General features: G+C 36.4%; 1 protein-coding gene across 1 annotated transcript in view; it reads left to right on the top strand.

Moving 5' to 3' along the window:
• Nucleotides 1–5,804, top strand: part of UBA5 (ubiquitin like modifier activating enzyme 5) — a 35,631-nt gene extending 29,827 nt beyond the window's left edge. Inside the window, 4 exon segments of the mRNA XM_053714334.1 lie at nucleotides 795–930; nucleotides 2,235–2,319; nucleotides 3,735–3,841; nucleotides 5,131–5,804. Of these exon segments, the coding sequence (XP_053570309.1) occupies nucleotides 795–930; nucleotides 2,235–2,319; nucleotides 3,735–3,841; nucleotides 5,131–5,196 (394 nt within the window). The 3' untranslated portion in view covers nucleotides 5,197–5,804.
• The last annotated feature ends 11,120 nt before the right edge of the window (nucleotides 5,805–16,924 follow it).

The following is a 16,924-nucleotide window of genomic DNA, read 5'->3' as shown; positions in this document are numbered from 1 at the left end:
AAGACAGTATTAGTTCATGTGTGTCATATAGATAACATTGTGCTCACTCCCGTGGAGTTATTTAGGAGTCTGCACTGATTGGCTAAATTTCATGTCTGTCAAAAGCACTGAGATAAGGGGGCAGTCTGCAGAGGCTTAGATACAAGGTAACCACAGAGGTAAAAAGTATATTAATATAACTGTGTTGGCTATGCAAAACTAGGGAATGGGTAATAAAGGGATTATCTATCTTTATAAACAATAACAATTCTGGTGTAGACTGTCCCTTTAAGACAACTAGGGCTTTGTATAAAGCAGTAGGATTTGGGGGGAGGGGTACACAGCAAATTTTGAGGGATAGTTATATGGCACTATGCCTTCCTTGTCCCTAAGCTATCCAAATGTTTTACTTATTCATTATATTATTATTAATGGCCATTTTAATGAGCAGTTGGTCTTTGGTTGTGAGAAGAATTTAAGGCAAATATAAACTAAAATTGTTGTAGGTGGGGTTTTTTTGGGGGGCAGATGATTTTCCGGTGCCATGAGCAACAAACAATCTACATTCATTTACATTCAGGTTGAACCCTAAAATATACAAAATGAGATTTTGTAGTCTTTTACATATCAATATATTTTCAGAATTGTATTATTATTATTATTGTTTATTTATAAAGCACCAACATATTATGCAGCGCTGTAACATGAAGACATTTACTTAAATTATAAGTCGCTGTAAGACATCTTTACGTAAAACAATCAACAGGACAGGTAGACTTGTGAGCTTACATTCAAAAATTCCTATGTCTTTTCAGGTATCTCTTACATTTTGGAACAGTAAGCTATTATCTAGGATACAATGCCATGAAGGATTTCTTCCCAACGATGGCCTTAAAACCAAACCCACACTGTGATGATAAATATTGTCAGAAACAGCAGGAAGAATTTAAGGTATGACCTGAATTCTCAAAGCTGGTGATGCCAATAGCACCAAGAATACAGAGAGATCCTGCGCCATGTACAGCCAGTATACATTTGTTAGGTTGCTTCACACTACCTTGAAGATGCTTGACTAGATTTCTATGAGTTTACAAGTTTATGAACATCACCCAAATCTGCTTTTAACTGATACTGAAGATAGCAGGAAATCAATGTTTATACATAATTGATACTCAAGCTGTAGATGCTTATTGGCTGTTAAAGGGATACTAAACCCATTTTTTTTTCATAATTCAGATAGAGCATGCAATTTTAAGCAACTTTCTAATTTACTCCTATTATCAATTTTTCTTCTTTCTCTTGCTATCTTTATTTAAAAAGCAGGAATGTAAAGCTTATGAGCCGGCCCATTTTAGGTTCAGCACCGTGGATAGCACTTGCGTTTTGGTGACTACATTCAGCCAGCCAATAAGCAAGCGTAACCCGGGTTCTGAACCAAAAATGGGCCGACTCCTAAGCTTTACATTCCTTCTTTTTAAATAAAGATATCAAGAGAACGATGAAGAAAAAATTGATAATAGGAGTAAATTAGAAAGTTGCTTAAAATTTCATGCTCTATCTGAATCATGAAAGGAAAAAAAATTGGGTTTAATGTCCCTTTTTAAGGGCAACTACCACAGCTCTATTATTACTTCGGGAAGCACAATCGCCAGCGCAAAATCAAAAAGAGTGTTTTCAACACATAAACATTTTATTAATAAAAATAAAGAGAGAAATGAATACATTTTAAAGGGACATAGCATTCTTAAAAACCCCATGAATGCCTTTTAGTTTTGATCAGAAGCATTTTTTTTATGGTACACATGTATTAGCAAAATGCTTGTAGTAAAAAACTAAAACTGTTTCAGCAATAGCTTTTACTATGCACAGAGCATATGCCCTGTGCTCCTGCATTAAATCACTACACCTGATCAGAAAGCCAGCAGTGGTGTTTGTGTGGTGATGAAAATGTAGTGATTGCCAACACATGCTATGCTCTCTAAGCAGGAGCAATGTTTGAATGCAGGTGCCCACGGCATATGTACATATGCTCCATGCATAGTAAAAGCTTCTAATGTGCATTTCTGTTTTGAGTTTTATGTCCCTTTGAGATAATGTCCAAGATTACAAAAAGTAACACAACTTTTGCTTAAGAGGTATTATAGTAGATGTCTTAAACGTGTTTAAAGACGTATACTTGCACTATAAAAAAAACATTGCCTATATATGGCTTTTTTGTTTGAAGTTTGTTTCTAATGCACACAATTTTTCACTAGATAAAAGAGGCAGCTCGCCCTGTGCAAGAACCAGTGACAGTCGTAGAAGAGGAAGAAGAAATAGTTCATGAGGACAATGATTGGGGTAAGAAATAATTTAAAATCAATCAAAGCTCTGTTTCACATCACACTCGCGCTATTAACCAAAGCTCTGTTTCACACCGCACTCGCATGCTATAAACCAAAGCTCTGTTTCACACAGCACTCGCACGCTATAAACCAAAACTTTGTTTCACACCACACTCGCGCTATTAACCAAAGCTCTGTTTCACACCACACTTGCGCTATTAACCAAAGCTCTGTTTCACACCACACTCTCGCTATTAACCAAAGCTCTGTTTCACACCACACTCGCGCTATTAACCAAAGCTCTGTTTTACACCACATTCGTGCGCTTTTAACCAATGCTCTGTTTCACACCACACTCGCCCTATTAACCAATGCTCTGTTTCACACCGCACTCTCCCTATTAACCAATGCTCTGTTTCACACCGCACTCTCCCTATTAACCAAAGCTCTGTTTCACACCGCACTCGCGCTATTAACCAAAGCTCTGTTTTACACCACATTCGTGCGCTTTTAACCAATGCTCTGTTTCACACCACACTCGCCCTATTAACCAATGCTCTTTCACACCACACCCAACCTATTAACCAATGCTCTGTTTCACACCACACTCGCGCTATTAACCAAAGCTCTGTTTCACACCACACTCGCGCTATTAACCAATGCTCTTTCACACCACACCCAACCTATTAACCAATGCTCTGTTTCACACCACACTCGCGCTATTAACCAAAGCTCTGTTTCACACCACACTCGCGCTATTAACCAAAGCTCTGTTTCACACCACACTCTCGCTATTAACCAAAGCTCTGTTTCACACCACACTCGCGCTATTAACCAAAGCTCTGTTTTACACCACATTCGTGCTATTAACCAAAGCTCTATTTCACACCACACTCGTGCTATTAACCAAAGCTCTGTTTCACACCACACTCTCGCTATTAACCAAAGCTCTGTTTCACACCACACTCGCGCTATTAACCAAAGCTCTGTTTCACACCACACTCGCGCTATTAACCAAAGCTCTATTTCACACCACACTCGTGCTATTAACCAAAGCTCTGTTTCACACCACACTCTCGCTATTAACCAAAGCTCTGTTTCACACCACACTCGCGCTATTAACCAAAGCTCTGTTTCACACCACACTCGCGCTATTAACCAAAGCTCTGTTTTACACCGCACTCTCCCTATTAACCAATGCTCTGTTTCACACCGCACTCGCCCTATTAACCAATGCTCTTTCACACCACACCCAACCTATTAACCAATGCTCTGTTTCACACCGAACTCGCACGCTATTAACTAAAGCTCTATTTCACACCACACTCGTGCTATTAACCAAAGCTCTGTTTCACACCACACTTTTCGCGCTATTCACCACAGAGCTTGATTTAATTGTTGTTACTTAAGTCTGCTGTTTGACTTCTTCAGGTATTGAACTGGTGTCAGAAGTTTCAGAAGAGGAGTTAAAAGCGGCTTCTGGACCAGTTCCTGATCTACCAGAGGGAATCACTGTGGCATATACGATACCAATTACAGTAAGTTGTGTGCATGTCTACCCTATGTTTTGTTTTAGTAAAACAAAACTGTAAATAAAACAAAAAATCAACGCAACCATATTATTGTAAATGGTAAATAAAAAAGATCATCTTTTTGAAGCACTTGCTTGTGAATATATTCCAAATTTAGTCTTTCTGATTCTATATATAGAATAACTGGTTAATAGAGTACGTAAAACTTATAATCATCAATAATGAACGAAGATGTTCAATACAAATAATGTATATTGTTAAAATATAATACATATGAAGGTCAGTTACAATGAGACGGTTGTTATACGTTTAGTTTAAAGGGATATGAAACTTAAATTTTTACTTTCGTGATTCAGATAGCGCATGCAATTTTAAACAGCTTTCTAATTTATTTCTATTATCAGTTTTTTTGTTCTCTTGGTATCTTTTTGTTGAAAGCTCAGGAGTGTGCACATTTCTGGGGCACTAGATGGCAGCAGCTTTGCAAGAATATTATCCATTTGCTAGACCCACTAGATGGCAGCACTATTTCCTGCCATGTAGTGCTTCAGACACCTACCTAGGTATATTTTCACAACATAGAACACCATGGGAACAAAGCAAATTTGATAATAGGAGTAAATTGGAAATTGTATGCTCTGTCTGTATCACAAAAGAAAACTTTTGGGTTTCATATCCATTTAAAAGGACAGAAGTGACACAGCAATTTTGTCTATGGGCGGTTAAGCCAAACAGAAGATGTACAACTTGTTCCAAAACCTTTTTATTGTAGCCAGCAGCTTCCAGTTTTTATTTGTACACTTTCTGAGGCACCAGCTTCTACTGAGCATGTGCGGTAGGATATACAACAGTATGTGTGTGTGTGTGTGTGTATGTATATATGTCTGGTAGGGGATACATTATCCCCGAAAACGTTACTACACGGTCACAGTAAAATTGGGGTTTGAAAAATCCAGAGAGTGCAAGTCTTTTGTTTACATATATATATATATATATATACATACATACATATATACATTCATTCCATCATGAAAAGAAAGACGAGGATGCTGCAGAACTCTAAGCCAAAGTGGTTTATTCAGAATCGTATAGGTGAGGCACTACGTGTATGTGTGTGTATATATATATATATATATATATTTTGTGAGAAAAAAATATCTTCTGATTTGAAATTCAAACTGTTCTATAGCATCATGTTTTTATTACGCATGCACTGATGTGTGCAATTCTACTGTATTAAATAGTCATTTAATGTATTTATTTCTATTAATAGTATTGTCATCAAATTTTTTTAGGCACCTACATCAGGAGTAACAGTTGAAGAATCTGAGCAGAGTCTAGAAGAGCTTATGCACAAATGAAGGGGATGTAGATCGGCAAAGCAAACCCTCTACCCTGCTTGCTTTTCCCTTTCCTGTGTTATCTAGACTGCCAACCATAATGTACAGAAGAATAAACTAGTCCCAAGTCAGATTGTATACTTTCTGACTTCATAAAAGCATTGTCATTTGCCAGATTTCATTGAGGAATCAGTCTGATCATGTCCTTTTAAATGTGTTAATATAAATTCTGCATCATTGTGTTTCTGAAGAAAACAAAAAGAACCTGACCGGCATGGGCATCCACAGAAAGGTGGAGCAGAGGAATAAAAAATAAATTCACCAAATATAATATCAGTGACAACAAATGTAGCAGGAGAGAGTTACTTGTATACATAAGCTACACATCATTTTAAAATGGTGACTTATCGGCATCCATGCTGACAGGAAAACATTTATAAATCATAAACCGGTTGTAGAGGATAAAATTGAGTTAGTTACTTGTGTAAAAGTCTAGATTAATTTATTTAAAAAAACCTCAAAGAAATGATGTATCTTGTTCTAAAGCCACTAACTTAAAACTATAAAAAATGTCTAGACCAAAATATTTTGCAAAATAAACTGTAATAAACCTAATCTGTGCTGTTTTAGCTAATAGTCCTGATACTTCTTGCTTGCACTTCATATATGATCTCAACACAAAGTCAAAATTAAGTCAATCCAGCGGCTTCTGAAAAAACATCCCCAAGGCACAATTCCCAATGAGTAATTTGTAGTTATTCTGACCCTAATATAAGTGATGAAAAACTTACGGTGGCATCTCCAAGTGGATACAACAGATTCTTAGTTGAATAACAACTTGAGGCGGCCTTGCACCCACCTAATAATCCACTGAAATGATAACCAAATGTAAATTTGTGACTACTTATACGCCACTAAAGTAAATTTGTTACTAAAGCTTTTCAAGATAAGTGATATTTTGTCTACTGACAGGACTCTACCTTTTCAATATCACGGCCCTTCAAGGATGGATTATAGAAGAGGACATAATCTAAGTAATTTTTTAGTGAAATCTGACCGTATAAAAAACGGTCAAGGTTTGGACCAGTAAAAATGGGTGCTTCAGGTATCCTAGCTGCAAAGCTTGTAATAGGTATAGTCCCAGGAACGACACTTAATTTTAAAGTCCATTGAAAACAAAAAGTACCATAACAACTATTTTCAAACTGCACTACTAAGTTAGTGATATACCTACTTAACTGTTTGTTATTTTATGTGAGGAAAAAAGATGATCATGGCCGTACTAGGGTAACAAACCATAGGTCAGTCATCAGATTGTCCAATGTCTCAGAACAAGCAGAGGCACACCATTTTCTACAGGCTGGTCATAGCATCAAACATTTGAGATTGACTGACCACATACACTTTTAAGAATGGGGAGTGGATGATAGGGCCAAATGTCTCTCTTATATAAAGTCTATTACAAAAGTCTATAACTTTTAACTCTTGGTCCATGATACTATCAAATAACACTGATTAGTCCAGCACCCAGGGTACTTATGTACGCCACCGGCCAACTACTCAATACCCGAATCACAAACTCCAAATTCCAACAAAGTTGCAGCATAAAGAGTTTATTGATAAAAGCACAGGGTTACAAACAGCAACGTTTCAAGACAACTCCCTTAGTCATGACTAAGGAAGTTGTCCTGAAACGTTGCTGTTTGTAACCCTGTGCTTTTATGAATAAACTCTTCCATGATACTATCACCAGTGGTCTTACACTCAGTTGATACAATAGTTAGCACAAGTATTCAACTCCAAGCCACCCATTCTTTTGTTTTACTGGGTTGAACAAATTATTGATTGACTGCATTAAGCATTCTTTATATATTATTTTTACACACAGGTGTACTGTACTATTAAGTTCACTATTCGTAGATTTGTGCATGGCTTCAATTTGTTTATTTGTTTTCTAGTGTAATAACAGGAATTTGTCTTAAGAGAGTAATTTATTTCTCTGCTGCAGTATGGCTTGCTGTATCTTTAAGGAGGCCTAGAAGATTCAAGGTCTTTTTTTAAATAAAAAAAAAACATAATTGTTATTTAGTTTTTGTTATATATATATATATATATATATATATATATATATATATATATATATATAATATATATATTATATATGTGTGTGTTTATATATGTATATACAATATAGTGGAGTAAGCAGACTCGATTATGATAATCTGTAATGAACTACTGTTTTTATTAAATGAGGACCTAAGAGAGGGTTACAAATTGTGAGTGTTGCAATTTTATAACTATTTAAAAAGAGTGCTGAATTCCTAGTCTTTATAGTGACTTTATTATATTTCACTAAATCTTTATTTTTCTTTGTTTGAAGGATATATATATATATATATATATATATATACAATACTTAAACAAGGAAATGTGTGAGAAACTTATTCTCACACTTAGTTTCCCTGTATCCAGCACCAGATTCTAGGGGTAATTCACCAATAAACTAGTATTCCATATATAGGACAATGTCCCTTTAAATTCCACAAAGTTATATGCACAATTATTGAAAAAATATACACCACATTAAACCGTTAATAATAACGACATAAGAAAATTTTCATTTGCAATATGTTTTATGCTGAAATAATTTGAAGAAAAGAAAATAACGGTTTTCACAGTATTATAAACATGAACGTGGGCCCACTTGTGTACTAAATATTGGCCAATATTGTATACTATAAATGTGTCCATATGAAGATAATTATCCGTATATCTCCAGATTTACTTGCTTTGAATGTTATATATTGTATGTATCAACTTCGTTAAAGTTGCAATATTTGTAGCCATTGAATGGGCTTATACTTTGGCTCGTGTAGGTGTAGTGTGGTCTGCGGTATTACATGAGAAGGTTATTCGACACTCTAGGAGTAGGATAAAATTATTTGAATTTTTCAACAGCTGCAATGTCCTCTAAGAATGGTATGTATTGTTCTGTTGCAAATTATAACATTGCGACGCCTCAAGGAATTATGGCTTATAGAGATAATACTTCCGCTCACCTCGTTAGGCTGTCTTTCGGCAACATTAATAGCAAAACAGTTTTTACCTTGATTGCAGCGTATCCTGATTCTCTGTGTGTGAAGTTACTCACTTGTCTTCAATTTTTGTGTTAATCCGACCCTCCGCGAGTGGACCTTACTCAAAACCGCTTGACTGTATCCGGTCTTTACTTTCCGTTATTCCGGCCTTTTCATGAGGGCTCAGCTGCAGCCCTCAGTTTGAATATCTCGCAGCTACGTGCGTTTCACCCTTACTGGATACTCGTTTAGGCTTCGTCCGGCTTCATTCTCACTGGTCCTAGTGCCGACCTTTTATTTGATTCTGAATTGTGGCCCCCTTAAGGTAAAATTGGTCATTTTCATATTGCATTGATTTCCATTGGATTTGTGCATTATTTCTGGAGTAAAGTCCTTTACAGAAACTTGTTATATTAACAACCATTATTTGATATATTCATTAAGCAAATTAATTTCAATATTCATTTGTCATTTTATGTATTTGGCATAATACATTCATTTATACAAAATTCATCCAGTATTTATCCTCATAATAGATAAAGAAGATATCCTTTTGTGTGACGTTTTTAACACCATATATAGAAATATTTAATAACAGAGATTTAGTAATTTTCAATATTATCTTGAAATATTTGTTTCTTATACAATGTGCATATATGTTTTAATAAATGAATAATTTTACTTTTTATACTTTCATTTAGATTGGGTTAAAATGAAGTTCTTTTATTTATACTTTCATCGTTACTTATTGTAATATTATATTAGTTTTTTGGAGAGAGAACTGGTAAATTCTTTATTATTTGAGAGGAGATTCTTATATATCAGGGGCTTTACTTTTTCACAATGTTTTATTTTTTATCTTTTGAGGTTTTTGTATTGGAACGCTATTTCTTTACATTTGGAGGCAGATTTATCAACAGGTGAGGGGCACAGCGATGGGCACTTGCTGTGCCCCCACCTATGCCTGTCTATATTTAGGCAAGTGGGAGAAGGATGTCATCTATGGGGGAAGCCAGGGGGGCAATATAAAGCTCTGGCTTCGCTTCATAGATGACATCCTAGTATCTGGTCAGGATCAGAAGTGATGTTGAAAAATTTCATGAAAGAAATCAACATCAACAACTATAATCTTAATTACATATGCATTTAATAAAGCAGAAATTACCTTTCTGGATTTAAGGATTAATGTACAGAACAATAAAATATTCACTAGTACCTATAGAAAAAAGACAGCAGGGAACAATCTATTAATGGCCGTTAGCCATCATCCCCCCATCCTTAATCAACAAGTATCTCAAAGGGACAATATTTGAGACATCGCAGAAGAATTGTTCAGATTTGAATAAATTTAAAGAAGAAGCTGGTTCCTTAAGAGAGAGATTTAAAAACAGAGGATATTCGAATAATGTACTCAAGAAAGCATATGTATCGGCTATTAAAAGAAATAGAGAAGAAATATTGTATAAAAACTAAAGAAAAAAGTCAAGATAAACAAGATCAGATTTAGTCTCTACTTATAACAACAAATGGCAGGACATTAGAACCATATTAAACAAACACTGGCCAATTCTAACCTTAGAGAGAGATATAGTCAACTTTGTGGGTGATAGACCTCTCATGTCAGCCAGAAGAGCTCCAAAAGGATAGACTGGTTCAAAGCCACTACACAGATACATCCAAAAGCAATATGGTATTAAAATATCAAGCAAAGGAAGGTAACTTTAGATGCAATAAGTGCTCAGTATGTAGCAACATGCAACAAGGCAAATGCTTTGTAGATAAGTATGGCCAAAGTTACAAAATAAAAGGTAAAATTAATTGTAAAAGTGAGGGTATTGTATATCTGGTCTTTTGCTGCTGCCCCATGTGTTACGTAGGCAAAACCTATTGTGAATTGAAAGAAAGGATCAAGGAACACAAAAGAGATATATCCAATAAGGTAAAAACCAGTAGTGTAGCAAGACACTATGTTATTTCATAATAGCGATGAGGAAATACTAAAATTTCTGGGATTAGAAAAAAGTTGATATATCAATAAGGTGGGTGGCAACCTGGATAACATATTGCTCCAAAAAGAATGTAAATGGATATATGATCTCAAAGCTTTTAAAACCTCATGGATTAAATGCTCCTTTCCTTAAAAATAAGAACCATACCGTATAAAATAAAACATTGTGAAAAAGTAAAGGCCCCTGATATATAAGAATCTCCTCTCAAATAATACAGAATTTACCAGTTCTTTAAAGCTCTCTCCAAAAACTAATATAATATTACAATAAGTAATGATGGAAGTATAAATAAAAGAACTTAATTTTACCCAATCTAAATGAAAGTATAAAAAGTGAATTATTCATTTATTAAAACATATATGCACATTGTATAAGAAACAAATATTTCAAGATAATATTGAAAATTACTAAATCTATGTTATTAAATATTTCTATATATGGTGTTTTAAAAACTGCAAACAAAAGGATATCTTCTTTATCTATTATGAGGATAAATACTGGATGAATTTTGTATAAATGGAATGTATTATGCCAAATACATAAAATGACAAATGAATATTGAAATTAATTTGCTTAATGAATATATCAAATAATGGTTGTTAATATAACAAGTTTCTGTAAAGGACTTACTCCAGAAATAATGCACAAATCCAATGGAAATCAATGCAATATGAAAATGACCAATTTTACCTTAAGGGCGGCACAATTCAAAATCAAATAAAAGGTCGGCACTAGGACCAGTGAGAATGAAGCCGGGACGAAGCCCTAAACGAGTATCCAGTAAGGGTTGAAACGCACGTAGCTGCGAGATATTCAAACTGAGGGCATGCAGCTGAGCCCTCATGAAAAGGGCCGGAATAACGGAAAGTAAAGACCGGGATACAGTCAAGCGGTTTTGAGTAAGGTCCACTCGCTGAGGGTCGGATTAACACAAAAATTGAAGACAAGTGAGTAACTTCACACACAGAGAATCAGGATACGCTGCAATCATGGAAAAAACTGTTTTGCTATTAATGTTGCCAAAGACAGCATAACAAGGTGAGCGGAAGTATTATCTCTATAAGCCATAATTCCTTGAGGCGTCGCAATGTTATAATTTGCAACAGAACAATACATACCATTCTTAGAGGACATTGCAGCTGTTGAAAAAATTCAAATAATTTTATCCTACTCCTAGAGTGTCGAATAACCTTCTCATGTAATACCGCAGACCACACTACACCTACACGAGCCAAAGTATAAGCCCGTTCAATGGCTACAATATTGCAACTTTAACGAAGTTGATACATACCAATATATAACCATTCAAAGCAAGTAAATCTGGAGATATACGGAAAATTATCTTCATATGGACACATTTATAGTATACAATATTGGCCAATATTTAGTACACAAGTGGGCCCACCGTTCATGTTTATAATACTGTGAAAAAACGTTTTTTTCTTTTCTTGAAGTTATTTCAGCATAAAACATATTGCAAATGAAAATTCTCTTAATGTCGTTATTATTATTATTATTATTATTATTATTAACGGTTCAATGTGAAGTGTATCATTTTTCAATAATTGATCATATAACTGTGGAATTTAAAGGGACATTTGTCCTATATATGGAATACTAGTTTATTGGTGAATTACCCCTAGAATCTGGTGCTGGATACAGGGAAACTAAGTGTGAGAATAAGTTTCTCACACATTTCTTGTTTAAGTATTATATATATATATATTATATATATATATATATATATATATATATATATATATATATATATATATATATATATATAATCTCCCTTCAAACAAAGAAAAATAAAGATTTAGTGAAATATAATAAAGTCACTATAAAGACTGGGAATTTAGCACTCTTTTTAAATAGTTATAAAATTGCAACACTCTCAAAATTTGTAACCCTCTCTTAGGGCCCTCATTTAATAAAAACAGTAGTTCATTACAGGATTTATCATAATCGAGTCTGCTTACTCCACTATATTGTTTGGGATCAAGTAACTGCCTCATTGCCTCTTTTTGCATAATCTGTTTTGTCCATCAAAACGACATTGCCACACTTGTCAGACAATTTTATGACAATGTCATCTCTATTTTTTTTACTCATTAAATGCTGTTCGTTCTTTTTTAGTCATATTGTCTGCTACTATTCCTGTGTTCCCAAGTTTTTGTATGTCTTTTTCAACACATTTTACAAAACTTTGAATACTTGGAACAAGGGATAGAGCGGCGCATATTACTAAATTTATTGGAGAAGTTTTGATTTTACTGGAAATGTCCTCATCCTCTCTTTCTACAACCTCTTCTTGGTCAGATAATAAAGATACCAAAGTTGCTAATGTTTCCTTATCTGCTTCACTCTCAACTGGAGATTCTTTAATTTTCTTTTTATCTCTCCAGAGTTTTTAAGGACTAGCTTTCTTGCAAATAAATTTATATCCTTAGTAACTTCAAATTTATCTAAGCCTGAAGCTGGACAAAACATTAAGCCTTTAGATAAAACTTCAATATGCGCATTATTTAAGGGAATGATATCCTGTGGGATGAGCTCCTAAAATAGATCCTGCCTCTCTTGATTCCTTGTTGTCATGCGTGTGTAGCCCCCGATTCCCACTGAACCTCCTGTTCCTGCCTCTTCTCCCCCCTCCCATAACTAGTATCTTCTTTCATGGTACCCTCCTCCCACCTCTCCTTGTCCTCCTAAAGGGATCCCTGTGTCCAAAATAGCTCTAATATTACTAGTATTGTGATCCAAATCAGAATCAGAATTATCTGTGCCGGAGTCATATGACCCCTTTACTGTAGGTGGATTATGGTAAACATAGATTCTTCCTTTTTTTTTTGGTCATCTTGGTCTCTCATCAACTTCCTACGTTTTCTGAATTTACTCTCACTATGGAGTTTATCAATGCTATTTTGAATCTTTGTTCTGTTTATCAAAGAGAGGATCATTCGCAAACAAATTTACTTGTTCATAAGCTTTTACTGTTTCAATTTTACTTTCTTCTAATCTGACCTTATTCTCTTCAATCATAAGTTCCATCAGTTCAAGTGTACATTTCTTTCATGTAATTGGCAAGAATCCATGAGCTAGTGACGTATGGGATATACAATCCTACCAGGAGGGGCAAAGTTTCCCAAACCTCAAAATGCCTATAAATACACCCCTCACCACACCCACAATTCAGTTTTACAAACTTTGCCTCCTATGGAGGTGGTGAAGTAAGTTTGTGCTAGATTTCTACGTTGATATGCGCTTCTCAGCATTTTGAAGCCCGGTTCCTCTCAGAGTACAGTGAATGTCAGAGGGATGTGAAGGGAGTATCATCTATTGAATGCAATGGTCTTCATAACGGGGATCTATTTCATAGGTTCTTTGTTATCGGTCGTAGAGATTCATCTCTACCTCCTTTTTCAGATCGACGATATACTCTTATATACCATTACCTCTACTGATTCCCGTTTCAGTACTGGTTTGGCTATCTGCTATATGTGGATGGGTGTCTTTTGGTAAGTATGTTTCATTTACTTAAGACACTCTGAGCTATGGTTTGGCACTTTATGTACAAAGTTATAAATATATGTTTGTACTTATATTTGCCATGATTCAGGTTTATCAGTATATTTCCTTTTTGCAGACTGTAAGTTTCATATCTGGGAAATGCATTTTTACAAAAAAAAAAAATCTTACCTGGGGTTTTCAAATTGACTTTTTTCCAAATTGCGGCCTGTTTTAGGCTTGCGAGAGCGCAAAATGCTATAATTTATTGCGTCATTCTTGGCGCGAGACTTTTTTGGCGTGAGAATTACGTTTGTTGATGCAAATTCGTCATTTCCGGCGTTTTAGTTGGCGCCGAGTGTTTCACGAGGTTGCGTCATCTATGACGCTTCGTGTTTCGTTCTGGACGTTTTTGGGGCAAAAAAAATATTTTTCAGTTTGTGGTGCGTCATACTTGGCGCCAAACATTTTTCATTATTGTAAGACCTCATTCCTTTTGCCTCTGGTCTTTTTTTCTATGTCAGAGGCCTATGCTATTGCATTTTTTCCCATTCCTGAAACTGTCATATAACGAAATTGATAATTTTGCTTTATATGTTAATTTTTCTCTTACATACTGCAAGATGTCTCAATCTGATCCTGTCTCAGAATCTACTACTGGAATCCTGCTGCCTGATATTGGTTCTACCAAAGCTAAGTGCATTTGTTGTAAACTTGTGGTAACTGTTCCAGCTGTGGTTTGTAAAGTTTGTCATGATAAACTTTTACATGCCGATAATGTTTCCATCAGTAGTAGTTCATTACCTGTTGCTGGTCCATCAAAATCTAATGCTCGGGATATTCCTGTAAATTTAAGAGAATTTATTTTCTGATTCCATTAGCAGAAGGCTTTGTCTGTCATTCCGCCTTTTAATAAACGTAAATTGTCTTTTAAAAAACTTCTCATAGAGTTGATGAAATTTCAATTGACCGACAACATACTGATTTATTTATCTCTGATGAGGATCTGTCTGATTTCAGAGGATCCTGCTTCAGATATTGACACTGACAAATCCCTCTTATTTATTTAAAATGGAGTATATTTGTTCTTTATTAAAAGAAGTGTTGATTGCATTAGATATGGAGGAGACTAGTCCTCTTGATACTAAAACTAGTAAACGTTTAAATTCGGTTTATAAACCTCATGTAGTTATTCCAGAGGTTTTTCCAGTTCCTGATGCTATTTCAGATATGATTTCTAAAGAATGGAATAGACTGGGTACTTATTTTACTCCTTTAAGGTTTAAAAAAAATTGTATCCTGGGGTCGGAGCTAACCGCCAGAGCAGGAGGACGTGTTGTATGGGAGCTCCTCTTCACTTTTGACTAAAAGTACTAATAATTAGGAGAAAAATTCATATCTACGAGTTTAAAGGCGGATATTGTGACTATAGAACACTCTGAGATATCAGTGTGACCGAATAGTGGACTTTAAGTTACTTCTGTCTGTCGGCACACGGAGCTGGCGTGCGCACATTTTATCTCTACTGGGGAGAGCTGCTGCCCGACAAGCTATCTACACTACTGAAGGCTACACAGCTGATTCAACTTCCCTCCGGAGGGTCGGGGCTCCGCTCCGGAGTGTTACTATAACATATATTGACACCCGATAACGGGACGGCCAGCTCCGGAGGTACTTTAGCCACCAGACTCCTAGGCGCCTGTCAGCAACTCTAGCCGGGACTTTCTGGTTCACCCGCGGGCCCAGGGTTGATCGTCGACTGGTGACTTGCACAGAACTTGTCGGAAAGTCGAGACACAATCTAACCGCAAGTGAACGCCTAACAGTCTGCAAGTCCGCCACCGCAGATTTGGTGCGAACACCCGCCATCTTCGGATCTCAAGCTGACCTACGCAGGAGTTAGGAGACATACACCTCCGCTCCAGGGGGATCATTCACCGCCGGCTCCTAACGCTACACGGAGGGTAAGACATAGACATAAGCAACACTTGCTAGTTGTAACAGAAATCTACCGGCTAAGCTCAGTCTGCCCTCTCATCGAACTTTGAGGCCTATAAGGGTCAGTGGGAGACTGCTGTGTCTCCGATTGAAAAAGGAACCTTGGAGGGAGGCCTGGGCTTATCATTTCTATAATATATCAACCCGAAGTCTTATTACTACTGTAAGGATCACAAGAGACTGTACATAGTTTTGACAGGGTATACTACCTGCCCCCTGTGAGATTTACTAATAGCCCTGAGATTGAGAGATATATCAGCAAAGCCCTAAAATATATCATTGTGCTAGTGATACTACGGAAATTGCTCTGCACATTCAAATTGCAGTATTCAGGTAACCTGAACCACATTACAGATTGCTGCAAGAGGAGTAAAGACTCTTTGGCTTTAAACGTACACAGAGGATACCCAGATCCACTAAACTAAACATAATCACATCTTGCTGCATAGGGAAGGCTGCAACACACCTCAGAGCCCCACAAATAAACTATTTCAGCTCGCCACGATTGCTACCTAAGCAAGACAAGACTGTGTTGTAGTTTCCTTTTTTTTCTTTTCTCTTTGCTGTCACCACAATAAAGGGAACTTGCTGAGGACACTCTCTTACCCCCATCACTTTATAACAACACAGGAAACCAACATACCCCGGTACTATCTGGCCTTTCCTAGCCCAAACTACTGGAGGGTCTCCATAAAGAATTTTCTAACCTGGGCCCCCTCCCTCCCTTTCCCGCTGTCACCGCCAGCGGGTCATAATCGACTACCTTTTCCCCACTTCGCCCAATAGGGGGCACGCCCCTGGGAGTGGGGTCTAGTTCACATACTCGCGTACACCAGGCTTGTCCTCAATTCATACTTGGTCATACCTGAAATATAATGCAAGGCTAGAGGCAGACAAGTAGGGGTGCAGGATAGAGGTCCCCCTCCAGGAGCCCTCTAAATTAAGGATTCAATCTCAAAGCTTATCTACATCAGTTACAGAAACCATCACCCAAACAATTTACCATGGCCAACATAATGGGGAAAAAACAAAAATCCCAGAAAAACCCTAAAAGGACTCTAACAGATCACTTCCATAACAAACATGGCTCTGATCTAGACAACTCGGAAGATGACTCCAGAGACTCACCCACTTCACTTAATAAACTCCCCAAATCAGACA

This window comes from Bombina bombina, chromosome 5 (assembly GCF_027579735.1).
Source record: "Bombina bombina isolate aBomBom1 chromosome 5, aBomBom1.pri, whole genome shotgun sequence".
Lineage (NCBI taxonomy): Eukaryota > Metazoa > Chordata > Amphibia > Anura > Bombinatoridae > Bombina > Bombina bombina.
This window is presented reverse-complemented; position numbering and strand designations above follow the sequence as displayed.